General features: G+C 44.2%; 1 protein-coding gene across 1 annotated transcript in view; it reads right to left on the reverse strand.

Moving 5' to 3' along the window:
* LOC147663433 (uncharacterized) overlaps positions 1-17511 on the reverse strand; it is a 53670-nt gene that overhangs the window by 23535 nt on the left and 12624 nt on the right. Inside the window, exon 2 of the mRNA XM_086950464.1 lies at positions 14375-14504. Within this exon, the coding sequence (XP_086806590.1) occupies positions 14375-14504 (130 nt within the window). The remainder of the gene's footprint in view (positions 1-14374; positions 14505-17511) is intronic.

The following is a 17511-nucleotide window of genomic DNA, read 5'->3' on the forward strand; positions in this document are numbered from 1 at the left end:
TTTAATGCCTACTAATGCTCCATATTTCAAGGCCTTACTCCCAACCACCTTGAAATAAAGAATTATTTAGGCCATTATGGGCAAATCCAAAAGCGACAATCAGTTTAGATTACAGATATAAAATGATTCGCTCTTTGATGGTTAAAGTTGTTACTAACAAACTAAATGACAATTGCAGTTCAAGAAATGCCCCTGGTGCTTCTCAGCCAACACATAATACAATGACATAACCTTCCATAGGTGTTTACAGTTTAGACCTCCGGGTAGAATGAGGGATAAATATAGATTCATTATGCTAACTAGTCTACAAGACACTGCAATCATGGTAAAAACAGCATGCAATCTTTGGTCATGTTGCCCTTCTACAAAAATTAAGAAGGATTTGCAGAGAGCGGCCTTGTGGTAACGGAACTTAAATTTGGTTCGGAACACTGATGACCATAGTTCAAGGGCTTCCAATTCCCACTCTGATGCCTTCGGAAACACAGTACATTCTATACCCAAGGAGGTGAGCTTGTACAATGTTTGGAGGTAGAAACCTGGCACATTACAGACCACTTTTTTTTGCCTATCTATCAAAACGAATCAAGGGTTGAGTAGTGTGTTCGTGCAATTTGTTGACAAGACCCAAATCCATCCCACATTGGCCTCCCTGTCAAATAGTCAAAAGTTCCTCCAATTTGTGAAACTCGCAGTCTTGAGAGAGCCGATCCTTAGTGCTAACCTCTTTTACCAAAACAGAGGGGAAATAAACAAGATAGTCTTCTGGAAAGACCTCCCAAAGATAAATGTAATGAAATATTGCTTGCATAAAAAAGCTGGAGAAAACCGAATGGGAACAACATAAAATTACTTTGAAGTTGGCTGTATGGGAATTATATAGCAAAGCTCTTACGGACATGGTTAGGTACCGAAATTTGTCTCACCGGTACATGTGAAGTTTCTGTTACTTAGAAAACAGATGATATTGTTCCACCTTAAGAGGACAGCATATGATCAGAGGAATAAAGTGGGACATCATCATCATGCTAGTTAAACTGAAAAGTAGTCGTGTCACTGAGATATCATTGGAAACGTTACTAGCAGAAGAAAAATTAGAGGAATTTCATGATTAGGACAATAGCATTATACTGCGTAATGTGTGTCAGATTCCATTCTGAATTAAATATTTTACAGTTAAAATCTGCAGAGCGGGAAGATAGTGAGAGCCCTATAACCACGGCTGAAAAATGTAATCTTACAAGTCAAGGCTCCTGGCCAGACTGCTGCATCAGTAGCTTCTGTAAGACATTTACACTTACCTTCGTTCCAAACTTCAACATGCTATGCGACTTTTGTGAATGAACACATGGTCGCGCCCACTCACCCCAATCGTAGGGGCAGAAGCACATGTAACACTTCTTCCCATAACACGGTAGGAAACCAGATCATGCTCACCATATAGGTCTGATGAATGCGGTTGCCAGAGCTTGTATATTCTGACCAATCTGGATTTTTTAAAGGGTGCCCTTCATACTTAGATCTTTAGACATAGAGAATGTGTTCAACCAGGTAGACAGGGTCTCCCTCAAGAAAGTACTAGTCAACCTCGACCTGAGCTTGATCTTGATCTCACTGGCGAAGGATAGGTTTCACTGTCCATTGTAGGATTGGCTTAGGTGACAGGATAGCATGCACTTACCGCTCAAGTAGATATACGTGTCAGGGCTGCCCTTTCTCCTCTCCTCTTTGCACTTAGCAGCTCGCTCATCAAATCAAGGGCGAAAATGATAGCAAGGAAATTCAGTTTGGTTCTGATGTCCAATAATATCTTGTTAGCTCGGACTTCTCCGGAGGCCTATTTACCCAGGATAAAGATGCTTCTGCAAACATTCAAGAAAGTGGCAAGGTCATTGTAAGCTGGTTCAAAATCTTTAAGTTGACAAACTGAGAAGGGTAGAAGCACAAACAGAAAAATAAACATTTAAAGCTAGCTAGATATCTTGGCAAAAGCATTACCCCCTAGGTGAAAAGCCTCTACTGGGCAAACTATCCAAAGCTTCTGGCAATGTTCCTTGAGGAGTGTAAGAGCTAGGCCACAAATTTCCTTCATGGCCACGGCGAAACATTGTATTTAAAAAAACAATTCGGAGGATTATTTTTCTCTCATCAGTCGAGCCTGGACAGTGCATGTGCTGTTTGCAAGGCATGCTATATCCAGTCTATGGGCTTTATCACGCCCAGCACTTTTGGTTGGTTGGTTGGCCTGCTTTTCAAAATTCATTTGCTCTGGTTGGCGAAAAGTGTACATCTGTTCCGCCGTTAGGTCCTTGGTTCCCTCCCAGCGGAATTCACTGTTTGATCCTTTTTGTTGGCCATCTGTTGCCTCCTCGCTCGCAACTCTGTCCGTCATTGCTTCCGTCCTTCCGGCGCCTGTCACTCCATCTGAGCACACTCGCTGAGAGTAATGAGCATCCGCTCTTAAGCAATGCTTGTTTTATATGCAGATTGCTTTAGTGTTAAAATGAAAAATTAAAAAAAGAACATTGTCACTGTATATGTGGCAACATGCTCCATAATTTGTATTTTCTTGTCCCATAATTTTGCCATTCTTGCCACAAATTTTTTTTTTAAATGCCGCAACTTTGTGTGGGGCCCTTTTCACCCTTTTGGGCACACTCGAAGGGGGTTGTTACGGAGACAAGTTACCATTCCCAAACTAATTTCTGGATGTGGTTGCCTATCGCCACCTGCAGGCCAAAACTATAATTTGTGCGCGGTCATCTGCAATCGCCGCAAGAAAGATCTGAATGGCGTCTGTTGATAGGGTTGAAAGTGTGATTGTAAGGAGTTCTGCCTACAAAAGGTATTCCCAGTTCTTGTACAAGTTTTTCTTTATCAATATTAAAGTACGGGGTGAATTTGTAAGTGATCTTTTGCATTTTAAGGCTATATAATGCAATTGTAATAATTACTCTAAATTCCAAACATATTTGATGTACTACGACTCTTGAAAAAGGATGCTGCAACCCAGGGTAGCTGTTAACCAAATGGAGACGAATATTTCAAGAGATTTCAGACGTTGTCTGTTCATAACAGCTGGTTACTTTGCGCAACATAGTCCAGTCCAGGGGCAGAAGAGCACCATGCCTAACATTTACGGTACGATCACAGGCGAACCACAGATGAGCATATATGAATAGGTGGGTGCGTCTTGAGGACAAAAAGGTCATATTTCATAGGACATGTGGCAATACCACTGTAGTATAAAAGGGAATAAAGTGCGATACTAGGTTATGTTCGATTAGTATCTTTCCCCAGTTACCTCCCATTACACCGCATGCATCAGTCGGAGATGTTATGACAGGGTAAGGACTGCTGGGTAACTTTCACCATATATGGTCGGACTGCCCACACATCCAGCCCAAGTGGAGAGGGATACTCGCAGGAATGAGTGACATCATGACCCATCACCTGTCGAATGATACTGATTCCATGTTGCTGGATCTACACTCCGACTCCTAAATCACCAGACAACAGCAGATAGATCATCGATGCTGAATTGTTCAGAAGCACATAGCTAACACTGGCTTTCTATTAGAAATATCATGACCCCTCCAAATGCGCAGTGGCACATTTACCTTTGGAATATAGAGATGATGGAGCCGTTATCCCCCTCCGGTGATGACCACTACTGAGAGACTATTCCATTGTCACATGGCTTACCAGATGTATCCTTCCGACAAGATTTAGAACACAGAACTTCTCATATTATGGGATTCTTGAGCATACTGTTGACATTTACCCATCTGCAGTATATAGAATGTCTCACCTTCCCTGAACATATCAATATCCTATCTGGAACACTTATTTAAAATCAGCATGTCTGATTTCTTTACAAACCGAATGAGTAAACACTTTGGTGGAGGGGAAAAGGGTAGATGATCCAGCCACAACGGCTAGGGTCCAGTAGCCCCTGCTTCCCCTGTGCCCCCGCACAAGTGCGACACAGATATCTATCATCTAGTTCTGTAAGAGAACCAGTAAATGCATTATATTCCTTATTGTGCCATCGGTAGAATTTTAGACTCCTTTACCATCCTTGAAGCAATGCCATTACTTCCATCCACTGCCAAGTGAATATGTCGTAAACCATTATGATTCGAAAGTGAACTGAAAAAAAAATTCTCAAGTGGACTTTAGAAAAGAAAATATTTTATAAATGAAGGTTTCAGATATTGACACGTTTTAAACACATACCCAATGAAATGTGCTTTTGCTTTTTCCCTTCCAAATTTGCAACTTTTGCTTTTCCCTGGATTAATCCTGAACATTTTCTCTCTCTCGCTATAGTGTGCCAAAACTATAACGGCATAGTAAAATCCAAATGGGGTTAAAACTTCAATAACCAGATAGCCAACATAGCAGAGCCCGGATATGGGTTTCCTTCAACTTTACTGAAAACTCAATTGATACTGTTCCTTGTCTGAAAAAACTGGGATGTATGAAAACAGAAGTGAAGTACACATCCATGTTTCAGGCTAATTGAGTTGATAATCCTTTCATGCAACCAACTCAACCTAAAACTTAGTATCTGCATCCATGAATTTAAGTAAAGCTGGTTGATGTATTAATTTAATGGGAACAACAGTTCTGCCAAGTGTCAATCTTGACTCCTAAACTTAATCACTGTTTATTTTTGTAGAATAATGCACCAGAAAAAAAGTAAGGCCTGCTGCAGTGCAACAAATTATACATTCCAGAGCATGTACCACGAATGAACAATAACTGGTCTGCCTGGGCTCATTTAATGAGACATCAATCATCTGAGTAACTCTGGAAAGCACTTGAAGGGATGAAACGAGAGGGTCGTGGGGGGTGGGGAACTCAAATGCAGTCGGATCCGTCGACCAGTAAGAAGAGATTCCAACAACCTATGTAATTTTCATATTGTGAAAGTCTATGAAACTAACTATTCCACTGTAGTAAACATATTCTTCAGCAATATAGCCAAGCACACTGCGGGTGAAAAGGGAGACGGGGCGGGGGGGGGGGGGGGGGGGGGGGGGGGGGGGGAAGGAAAGCAAATCATGTACACTCAAAAAAGTGAAATGCTTTTATTTCTCACTCCAGAAACGGCATGGTATATATGGGCTCCAAATGACAAAAGCATATAACAGAATCATAGTGCAATGTATTTACTATTAACACCTTAGGTGCTGGACCAGAAAGCCACTCCCGTAGTACTACTTTTGTTGCTGTGGCTGTAGAGGGCATTTCTATGCCACTGGCAGTGAAAACCCTCAATACAAGCACCTCATGGCTTTCCCTGTGTGTTCTACAAGCTGGTGGGGGGAGGGGAAGCACAATTGTTTCTGCTCCCCAGAGAACTTTCTTTTTAAATGAATGGGGTGCAGAACTCAGACAGCACCCCTCAAATCTCGGAATCTGTTCGACAATAATGGTGACAAGCCATAGGCGTGGTCTCCCAATCTATCCCTTTTTGGGGCTTAAAATGCCCCTCCGGAAACTAGGATTCACTTTTTGACAAACAGAAACATGTACAAAAGTGTAGAGTCTGGGTTTCTAGCACAAAACATGCCTTACTTTGGCTGCTGCCTACTATATCGGTTTCATCTCCCCTACAGGTGCAGACCACGGATGTTAAACCTCAATCCGCCCCTCCGAGGAGACTGGCACAGGGTGTGCCTCTCTAGTGGCTGCCCACTATCTAAAGTTCAACTCTACTGAGGTAGCAGATTGTGCAAATGGAGATGCATGAGCGAGAAACTGATAATTTGTCTTTAATAACTGGGAAACTTACTGAAGTAGTGTATCTGACCAAGTGATTGGCTCCATACTGCACCATCACTAAGCTACTGCAAAATCACTGTGAAAAGCTTGCATTAATTATTAATGTAAGCTTTTTCCTTGAAAATACTGGAGTTAGCAGGCTTTTTAGATGCTCATCTATTAGACATTGCTTTAATCACCGAGACATAGGCAGATCTGTCTTCAGGCCCGGACCTCATTACTGCAACACCAGCAGGCCACTGTTATGTTTAGGCTGGATCATATTGGTAAAAGTGGCGGAGGACTAGCGGTTACTCACTGTAACTGGGTTGAAGTGTAGCTTGTCCCTCTTCCTGTAAGTCTGGACTGTGAAGCAGTCTCCTATAAAATGTAATTAACCAATCATTATACCATCAGTGGGGCTCTTATTTATCGTTCCTCTGGCACTAGATCAACCTTTATTCACATCATAGGTCCATTGCTTGAAATTAATACTAATTTCCCTGGTATCATCATTATGGGTGATTTTAATTTCCATCTTCAGAACCCCCCTAGATGAGGACTTGCCTAATCTCAGACACTCCCATGTCAGTCTGGGCTTGTTCACTAGGTAAAGAAATCCACTCACTCAGTGGGATAATTATTAGATTACATTTATCCGCTAACCCACATCTGTTGTTTAGGTCGAGCATTCGAGACCTCTTGTATATACTTTAGCATATACTTATATGCGTATGTACTTTGTGGGCTCTTGAGAGCACTAGGACTGGTCTACTACCGCTTAGGAACTTTTTTCTGTTCAACTGCCTCTATTTAACTGTCTTGATAGAAAACAACCTGCAGAGGTTAGTAAAATACCAGAATCACTTTAGCACTCTATAGTTTCCAGTCCATAGAAATGGTCTTCCATGAGCACCAGTACACAATAATATTTTTTTTTAATCTTGTATTTTCAGTGATATGATCACCGAAGCCCCTGCTTTTATATTAAAAACAGTGCTTTGGACTATACCATTAACAATAACAATAACAATACCATTTCCAGCCGAAAGGCAATATTTCTTTCCATGTGTTCCCATGCATGGCGTGTCACACAGTTTGGTGCTTACTTTCCCTCCACGTTAAAGAACAGTAGAAGTTTCAGCAACCAGGCTAATGTGCTGCATAGCAAATACATATAAGGTCCCAAAGGTGAGACTGAATGCCTTGCAAATGCTTGCTTCAACTTCTATTCCTATAGCATGGTCTAACCATACAGTCATGTTTCATATCAAGCTGGCCACTAAGACTAATAACTGCCCGCAAATTGCCCATACGACCTGTCGCTTGTGGCATAAAATTTAAACCGATACCCTACTAATCTTCTCAGCCCAATCAGTGCCGGAGGGGAGTCTGGGTCTTGATACTGCTCCTACCATCTATAATCAGTGGATTAACACTAGCAACCTTCATGCCCCAATTACAATTTACAAATAAATCACATCTTCCCCGTCAGAACCTTAGTTTGACAACTCAGATTACAAAAACAAATCAGTCATAGTCGCATAGACAGGAAAGGAAATGGTGTACTAACTATGATCCCCTAGCCTCATACAAACTGCCTATTTCAGTATATAACAAGAGGATAGTGAAGCTACATCTAGCTATTTTACATCAAAAATGTAATGTCCAGTAAATTCCTCCAATGAACTCTTTGCTGTTGTAAAACATCTAACCATGGCTCCTGATTCCCAAAAAATCACCTATGACTAAACGTTCATTATCATCCCATCTCTCGCCTCCCCTTCCCGGCAAAGATCATAGAGAAGCCATTATTCTCTGCGTTCATCAGCAACAATGGTTTACTGGGTGACAACCAATTTGGCTTTAGAAGCCAACATAGTACTGAGTCTGCCCTCCTTACTGCCTCTGAAATCAGACAAACCCTAGATGCAGGTGAGAATGCGACCTTAATTCCAATAGACCTCTCAGCAGCATTCAATACTGTAAATCAGAGCCTTCTTATAAACCGGTTATCCTCCCTAGGTATCAGGGGCAAGGCCCTTCAGTTTCTGAAGTCTTTATTCTCAGAGTGAGAACAGTCCGCTGCCCTGGATGAGTTTAACTTACCTTCCTTCGGTCTAACATGTGGGGTCCCACAGGGCTCTATGCTGGTCAATCTAAAGTACATTAATCCCACAGAATTTAACAACAAGCATTGCTATAAATGGTAGCATGAAAAATGTGCTGATGAAGATTACTATTAACCCCTCCCACACTGGGAGGGGTACCGTTCCGTCACGCCCATCAGGTGGGCTGTGCAGGTGAAGGAACGGTTCAGTCACTACCCGCTAGCCGCGCAGCGATGATTTTCTCCTGCACGGCACGTTCTATTGAGCGGGCGGGGCCGTGACGGAACCGTTCCGTCACAAGCACAGCTCACCCGAGGGGCTTGACGGAGCGGTTCCGTCACTAGTGTGTGAGCGCTGCGCGGCCCCCCGTCCATAGCACTGCAGCAGAATAGCCGCCGCAGCGAAAGGGTAAACTGTTGGTGTTTATCTATACAAAACGTAAGTGTCCTTACAAAGTGTAGAACGCAAAAAGGATTTCTAGAGGGCAAATCTAGTCCAATGTACTAGCCATTCAAAGATTTTACTGATTAGCAAATACTTTTGGTTCATGCAACCCCGCTGTGTGACCATATATTATTTAGTCTGCTGCTGAGGGCTAAACAGGTTAAAAGACCTGAACCCTGGCTCGAGCATATAACAAGGGAGAGAGACTTTAACAACCGGTACAGACGGAGGCAGAAGGGCTACATACATTTTCAATGAAACGCACAGGTTTAGAGTTAATTGGTGGGGTGGGAGATAACTGTTCAATAGCTCGACTAGCCACGAAATAAAGGTTCTTACAATTGCCAAGGGACAAAAACACCAATGTGGAAGGAGGTTGTGCTAACACTTATAGGTAATTATCTCCTGCAGTTCCTAAATACAAATACTCGCTAACTATGTAATACGAACAAAAGAAATAGGTTGCTTAAGTGTTTCCAGGTAAGTAAATTTACATGACGTTCACTACCCACAATATTCTAGCTTCTTTCGTTATAGCCAGTCTCAGTTTCACCACAATGCTATTGCAGGCGCATAATCTACTCCTAAATAAAAAGAATGGTTTCGTCCTTTTGGGGTGGGGGAAGGGGGGGGGGGGGGGAGGATGAATTCACCAATGAGAGAGGATTTGTTCACAGAGCATTGCCTGCAATTTTAAACTGGTCAGCAATTCAAAACTAAAGTTCTTTTCCTCCACAATCTGACATATTTGAACGCATATCCGCACGAAAAGCGTTAACCTTAACCTGCCTCTGCCCAATATTGTGCATCTGTCTGAAATAAGCATCCAGTGGTCCACAAACTGCCAGGCCACTAAGACAGGTCGGTGAGTCGGGTACCTGCTGCAAATCTGCGGCTGAATAAATCTAACCTAGCTGTCACGGACTCGAGTCTTGACAGTATAAGTTCACCATTTTATCCTTTTTTGAGCATAAAATATGCACCACTCTGCACTGGATTGTATTAAGCATCAAGGTGTGGCATGGCAGTGGCGATTGATAGTTGGCTCTTCCTGCTGCTGTTCCGCGTCACCCGCCATCCATTCCCAACAGAGATTTAAATTGTAAAAAGCTGCATGACAGCCGTAATTACTAATTATTTGAGACAGAGCGAGGAGCAACAAAATTACATCACTGTAGGGCCCACAGGAAGATACATGCATGCAACAATGTTTAAGACACACCCACAAACACAGAGGACGCCCCTTTCCCTACTACACAGTTAATGTGACCGTTAGGCCGACACATACACAAGGTAGATAGCGGATTTAAAGAAAAAATTTGGTTTGATGTCCACTGCAGCGGATATAAGGCTGTGTTGACAGCGGTTGCTGTGTGCGCGACATAGGAGGGGCACTCAGGCAGCAACAAGGACTGGTAAAAGGCGGCTGAAAGACTGCACAGAGCGCAATGTATCGCTGAGCAGCTAGAACTAAAATTAGCGGCGAGAGGTGCTGAAGGTGGAGCTGGCCCATTGAAATCCGGCTGTGTGGCCGCATAGGACAGAAATACAGTCTCGATATCACCCCTGGGGTACCAAATGGATATAGTTTCCCTGGGGTACTTACATATTTCTAAATTAAATATGTGTCAGGATAAAGTGGACGCTATTCCTATTGCTCTGTATCGCCCACCCAATGTTCTTCTGGCCCACGTCTTCCGCTCGTGATGTCTTGGAAGCCACACCCTTGGTCCCAGACGACATGCCACCTGCCAAGCACACTCGGCTAGGCTCTCCTTTTCTTGACTGAGTTGCTTAGTGCAGCCAGACCTTTTACATTTTTCCTATGCTGTTACATTGTTAGCCATGTTCTACAAGCATTTACAAAGCAATACCTACTGTATTGCAGAGCGCGGTGTCCCTTAAGCGAGCACCACACACTGCATGCAAATAAAAGTATTGGCATAGCCAATAGGTCTCGCATTTGGGAGCTTATAAGTATTTAGCCATGCAACAGTTGGTATTGCTGCACCCAAGATATTCTGCTGCATAACTAAATACTTATAGGGTCCAAAAAGTGAGACCTACTGGCTATGCCAATGCTTGTTTGTTTTTTGTTGCTGTTTTGTTTAAGTTGCCAGATCTACAATAGCTGGACATGGTTTTTGTTAACAGTTCTTTGCATCAAATGAACTAGTTTTCATTGCTCAGAATGTGGTTTCCATTCTGGTTGTAGGAAGCAGTCATTCCCACGGGTGTGGGGGCTGCCTAGCTGTGCTCATGTGCCAAACTCTGCAAATGAGAAAAAGCCTGGTGCAGGCACAATTTACAAGTGTGGAGTGAGTGAGCCCCAGGTAGCATGACTCGCACAGGAGTTCATGCACTGCACCTTCATACTCCGCATGGTTTAAGGAAACTCAACCCACCCCCTCCCAGGCATCGAACACATATTTATCAAGAAACTCTGAGAAGAGCCTGCCTGCTGCACTGACTGCTGGTGGTGGTGTGTGCCTGGTGAAAGCGTGCACTGACGGCTGGTGGTGTGTGTGCCCGGTGAAAGCGTGCACGGATGCCTGGTGGTGTGTGCGCCCGGTAAAAACGTGCACAGACGGCTGGTAGGGTGTGTTCCCAGTGAAAGCGTGCACTGATGGCTGGTGGTTTGTGTGCCTGGTGGAAGCGTGCATTGGCGGCTGGTGGTGTGCGCCTCGTGAAAGCGTGCACTGACGGCTGGTGGTGTGCGTGCGCCTGGTGGAAGCAGAAGCATTCAGTGATAGAAGACACAAATTAAGCTGACCAGGAGGGAATGGGAAAAGGGAGGGGTAGTGCAAGCAAAGGAGCCTGATTACAGCAATAAAAACACTGATGGCAGTTCTGAACGTGCACAAGCTCGTGAACGCAAGATGTAGGCCAGCAAAAGCCTCTGGTGGCACTTTTAAAAGCCACTTACTAAATGTCTCGAAGAGACAGCGCATGCGCGGTCTCAGGCGAGACCTAAAAAAGAAATTAGAAAAAAAAATTCCATAAGAGTCATTTTTGTGGCTAAAAATTCAGGAATATTTGGGAAAGGGGTAGTAGTCTTACCAACTAGCTTTCCCTACCTTTTTTTGATAACATTAGGTCCTTCAGTGCCTTTGTGAGTCTAACAAACCTGAAATGAAAGGGTTAAAACCATGGCAAAACATACTGTCAATCCCAACACTCAAAACAGGGTTAAAACCTGTGTGAGTTGGCTACAGCATTTGGACCTGCAGTACCCGGAACATAGTCAAAACTATCAACCCCAGACACTTTTGAAAACCAGAAGAGAATCTATACATATGTGGCTTGTGTAGATGACACTTGTCTTTGTTGCTCAAAATGCCAGGCATGCCTCCAACAAGGACTGAAGAAAACAAGCATTTGCAATGCAATAGGTCTCGCATTAATTAAGTCTGAGCTGTTGCATTGCTAAATATTGCAACACAAATCTCATCAAAAGTCTATAAATTGTAGGCTAAAAAATGTGTATTTATTTTGTAGCAATGGTGGCATGCTGCGCTTTTGATGAATATGTTTAAAGTAAAGTGCGCCATACTGCGATTGCTACAATAGTTAATTGTGGATGCATTAACAATCGATGTGTGCACTGATGGCTGGTGGTGTGTGTGCCTGTAAAAATTGTGCACCAACGGCTGGTGATGTGTGTGACTGGTGAAAGCGTGCACTGACGGCTGGTGGTGTGTGTGGCTGGTGAAAGCGTGCACTGACGTCTGGTGGTGTGTGTGTGCCTGGTGAAAGTGTGCACTGACGTCTGCTGGTGTGTGCCTAGTGGAAGCGTGCACTGATGGCTGGTGGTGTTTGTGCCCAGTGAAGGCGTGCACTGATGGCTGGTGGTGTTTGTGCCCAGTGAAAGCGTGCACTGACGGCTGGTGGTGTGTGTGCCTGGTGAAAGTGTGCACTGACGCCTGGTGTTGTGTGCCTGGTGGAAGCGTGCACTAATGGCTGGTGGTGTATGTGCCTGGTGAAAGCGTGCATTGATGACTGATGGTGTCTGTTGAAAGTGTGCACTGACGGTGTGGTTGTGTATTTGTGTGAGGGGTTGTGTGTGGGGGCGTGGCTGTGTGGTTGTGTGTGTGGTTGTGTGTTTGTGTGATTCTGTTGTGGTTGTGTGTGTTGGAGCTCATAATCGGTTTGAATCCAGAAACAGAGTGCATGACGAGATGACAGGAGTGCAAGCCAGCTCTCGAGAAGGCTCCCTTCAGATTATGGGTTGGTTGTTACGAACGAAACACTTGTAAACTTTTTCTCTAGCTATTCGTCATCTCATGTAAGAAACAACTCTCCTCTGTTTTGTATCATGAACCACTTGCCCAGGTTTATATGCGTCTCTCTTTATTTAAAAAACGGTGTCTATCCGTTGTAGTGGTCAGGCTCGCTCTCTACGCACCGTAGAGGTAGCTGGTCTGATACAATTTGACAGGGCTGGTTTGGGTTCCCAGAAAGGACCTGTTGTCAATGCTCGTAAACGCAGAAGCCCTTTCATGGTGCATTTATGGTGTGGTAGATTGGTAATAATCACGCCCATGCTGCCATGTTTTTCTTCTCACCATATCTCCAACGCGCAGCGTTCTCAGAGGTCGACGCATCATTCACTGTATGTTGCCTGAATTGCCCTACGCCTCCACCCTCACAATAAGCCAAGTTATTCCCGCTAGGCCTACTGGGTAATATGCAGCAGCCCATAGACTCGCGCAGCCTCAAAAGGGGCAGGCCATCTGGGTGAAGCTGGCTCAATGACACTCAACAGATAAAAACAACAGTATTACACATTCCTTCCCCGCAGAGCAAGGCCCAGCCTGTCTAGTTCATTCGAGGAATTTGAAGGAATGTTTCCCGTGGTCATAGGACTTTATGAGGCCTGGCCCAGAATACTCGTGTTACCTCTTATGTCCCTGGAAGCCATTCACACATCACCCATCACGAATGCCCCCGTGACGGAGCCCTTACACCTGTTTTACAGCCTTACCACAAAGTACCGGAGACCCGATAACGTAAAAAAACAGCCTCTGCTAGTTCCTCGCAGTCACCTCATATGGGGCCTCAGACAGGAGCAGCAAGGCTGTACTCCAGGCCTTCAACTTCACCTGGCCGCTTGCTATTGAGACAGCACTTTTCTCTGCGCGGTCCTTCTCCATAGCGGCTCTTAGTTGGGTCACACGCCGTGAGCGTGCACATGGGCTGTCCATGCGCCCTTGCTGACGAAAAGTGAAAGCGCCGGCGAGCGCCGCCGTAAACGCTCAGAGATCACGTCTCTAAAAGCGTGCGGTTCACAGATTACACTGCCAAAAGCGCGGGTTCACAGGCCATGTCTCCGAAAGCACGCTGTCACAGCCATTGTCTCCAATGTCCTTTATAAACTCGTGCACCTCTCATGTCCCTCTTCTCTAAGCTACATGGCAACAATAAGTTTCGCTTACGCAAGCAGCGCATGATGCTGCATCGCTAGGCGAGACCTAAAAAAACAATGCATCTAGGATTCCCATGCAGAATGTGCCCCAGACATTACCCAGAATCCATGCAACCCCCTCTAGCCCTAGCATTTCCTGCAATTAGATACCATGTGGTATGGATAATGGTGTAACTGGCTTTGCTCCCAGTGGTGCTTGTTAGCCAGAATAGCCTTCAAATTGTAAATAGTGGATTAAAAAACAGATTGTCAAATTTGTGGCCAATTGGATGAGTCCAATCATAGTGCATTCATACATCTGTAATAAAATAAATTGCAACCCCAAGTGTCTCTGATCACAATGTTAGACTTCCTGCCCTGCATGATAAACCCATATTTATTTTTAGTCTGAATTTTACATTTAAATAAATATCTTAAGAGCGCAGAGAAGAAATATGCTGTAGCAGGCATACTTTACGGCTCCTCAGAAATATACATATCTTTACGTTCGAGGTCTACTGCTGTTATAGAGTCTATGATAGGAAAGATTACAAGATACACATGCACAATCAACATGGACATTTTTCTATTAACAAAATAGTTCTGCTGCTCATTCCCAGACCCTAACCACATGTGAGCTAACCTCTTTAGCTTTCTGTTTCTCGTCCCGAAGCTGCCGGGAAAAATCCTTGACCAGGCGCATTTCCTGACGGGCCTTCATCTTCTTATCCCATGATGTGTGAAGTGGGCGATCCTTGACCATGACAGAAAATCTAAGGATATGAAGTATGCAAGGATGAAGAAAAATACTGATTCATATGGCAAAATTGGAAGCTAACAGACATTAGGCGAATATGATAAGCGTGCAGCATCAGATCAAAACGTTTTATTACCTGTTGGTAACTTTATATTAGAACATAGGGACTAATCCATCACTACGAGTACTTACTGTAGGTGTGAATATTATATATAACGTTTTTAAAGATTATATTTATAATTTTCAATTTTTAAAAAAGGGCAAACAATGCAGCATAAATCGGGTATACATGTGCGTCTAAATCACAGTAGGCTGCTAAAGCATAAATGTATGCGCAAATTACAATCACGCGGATGCTAGAAAGGGGAGACAGAGGAACGTTGAGACTGAGCACAGCGAGGCATAGATGGTTACATATAATGATATATGGTACAACAGCCTAGGGACAAGGAAAATGAGTCATAATGGGAAAGCAGGATTAACCATCAGCGTCGTCAGCATCTGGTTCCAGTGATGCGCAGGGGTCAAGGAGGGGCTCACACGTCCGTAGATCTGGAAATTGGTCGTTGTAAGGAGGCGTAAAGTTTGCTGATAGTGTCACAAAACGTAATTTCTATAAGCCAGGCACCAGTGGGAGGGGACCTGCTGCTGCCTCAATATAGCAGTGATATGGCTGCAAAGGTTGAAGAATGCCAATGGGCCGGGCCAACTGTTTAGTCAATCATGGTGGAAATCAGAGCAAAAACAGACCCCCAGTACGCTTGAATAACAGTACAATTCCAAGTCAAGTGTACAAGATTGGCCTGGTCTATCGCGCACTTGCGACAATGATGAGGGTCAAGCCTATCCAATGCTTTTGGTGCAGTGTACGCGGGGTGCAAATACTTAAAATGAAGCACATCATTCCTGGGATTGTTGAAGATCAATTTTGTCTGCATACAACAGTAGCACCAGATGCTGTATGGGAAGAAATGAGCCAAATCATGTTCCCAGGCTGCTATGGATTTCTCCACATTCGGCGATTGAAGCGTCAGGCAGGTTGGGCAAAGTCAGAAAACCAATCTGCCACTGTCTGTGGTGGATATCACTAAAGACAGGGTGGTGGAGGCAGATGGGGGGTAAATCAGCAAGTTCCTCAGGGAATGTGGGCAGTGTGTCGCGCATGGTACTATGAACATGATAAAAAACAAAACTATCCATGTGTGCCAGTCCTCACTGGGGAGGGAGGACTGGCACACATGGGTATGGGAAAAGGGGAAACAAGGGGACCCTACTCACAGCGGAACCAGGGCAATGTGTTTATACAAAGAACAATGGTTCCTGTGGCATAACAATTTATACAATGTATGATATTAGACAGCTTAAATAAGCAATATTAACTTGTAACAGAAAAGGGTCTGGCAAGGAAAGAAGCACACATGCTAATTTATAAGAAAAACTTCTTATATTTCAACTTATGAAGATATTCATATTTATAACAGCGACATATATACAAAAAATATATATACAAACAAGCATTGGAAATGCAATAGGTCTCGCATTAGAAAAGTTGGAGCTATTGGTTTTGTAAATGACAATTTTTTTTATGTGTTGGTCTTGAAAATAGCAAAATTAATACCTTTGTCATTTACAATGCCAATACTTTTAACTTTTTCAAATGGGACACCTATAGCATTTGTAATGCAACATGTTTTGTATTTACGTGACTTAGATGTATTGATATTACAAATAACAATGGCTTTTAATTTTTATAAATAATTAATACTTGAATGAAATGAATGAATGAAAAATATTTGTAGAGCGCACGATGGCCAAACGGCTTCCTGGCGCTGGGAGCTCTAAAGAACCGAACAGACAGGGCCAGGAGGATTAGCAGGGGTAGGCCAGGGCAAACAGAAAAGTTTTCAGCGCTTTACGGAAATGTGAAAAAATAGGGATCGAACGCATAGAAAGAGGAAGGGAATTCCAGAACCGGGGAGCAAGAACAGAAAAACGGGTTCCACCAGTGCGAGATTTGTGAAAGCGGGGAACGGTGAGGAGAGCGGAAGATGATGAACGGAGAGTGCGGGCGGGGATGTGACGGGAAATCAAAATTGATGAAAGCCGGTGCAGAGTGATCGAGGGCCCGATAGACAAGGCACCCTAGTTTAAACAGAGATCTCTGAAAAATGGGCAGCCAGTGAAGGGATTTGAGGACGGGAGTGATATGATGGGTTTTGGGTAAATGAAAGATAAGACGGGCGGCCTGATTCTGGATAGCTTGTAAGCGGCGGGTTTCATAGGCAGGGATGCCGGCGAACAAGCTATTGCCATAATCAAGGCGGGAAGTGATAAGGGCAGAAATAATGATTTTAAGGGAGTCAAGAGAAAAGAAACGAGAAATTTTCCGGATCATACGGAGGGAAAGAAAGCAGGAGGACACCACGGCACTGACCTGGCCATGCATGGACAGGTCCTGTCTGACCTTGATGCCCAGAGTTTTAACAGAGGGAACGGGGGTGGGAGGGGGGCCAAGAATGGGAGGCCAGTATGCAGGGGACCAGGGGCTGGATGAGCCGCCAATCAGGACAAGCTCAGTCTTATCTGGATTGAGCTTGAGGTGGTTGGCGCTCATCCACCCAGAAATAAAGACCATGGTGGAGTGAAAAAAGGATAGAGAGTGAGAAGGAGAGGAGAGATCAAAGACGAGCTGGAGGTCGTCAGCGTAGTTATACACAGAGACCCCCAGCTCAAGAAGGGAAGAGATAAGAGGGTGAATATAGAGGTTGAAAAGAAGGGGAGAGAGAGAGGAACCTTGGGGGACCCCACAGGGCACCGGGAGGGGAGAAGCAGAGAAGCCGGGAAGATGAACGGCTTGAGAACGACCTGTCAAGAAGGAAGTGATCCAGGAAAGGGCAGAACCTCGTATGCCCGCTGCGCTGACACGGTCCAAAAGAATGTTATGGTCGACCGTGTCAAACGCAGCGGACAAGTCAAGGAGGATCAGAGCTTGGGGGGAATTGACGTCGGCCTTGGCCTTAAGC

This window comes from Lissotriton vulgaris, unplaced genomic scaffold, assembly GCF_964263255.1.
Source record: "Lissotriton vulgaris unplaced genomic scaffold, aLisVul1.2 SCAFFOLD_336, whole genome shotgun sequence".
In the NCBI taxonomy this organism is placed as follows: Eukaryota; Metazoa; Chordata; class Amphibia; order Caudata; family Salamandridae; genus Lissotriton; species Lissotriton vulgaris.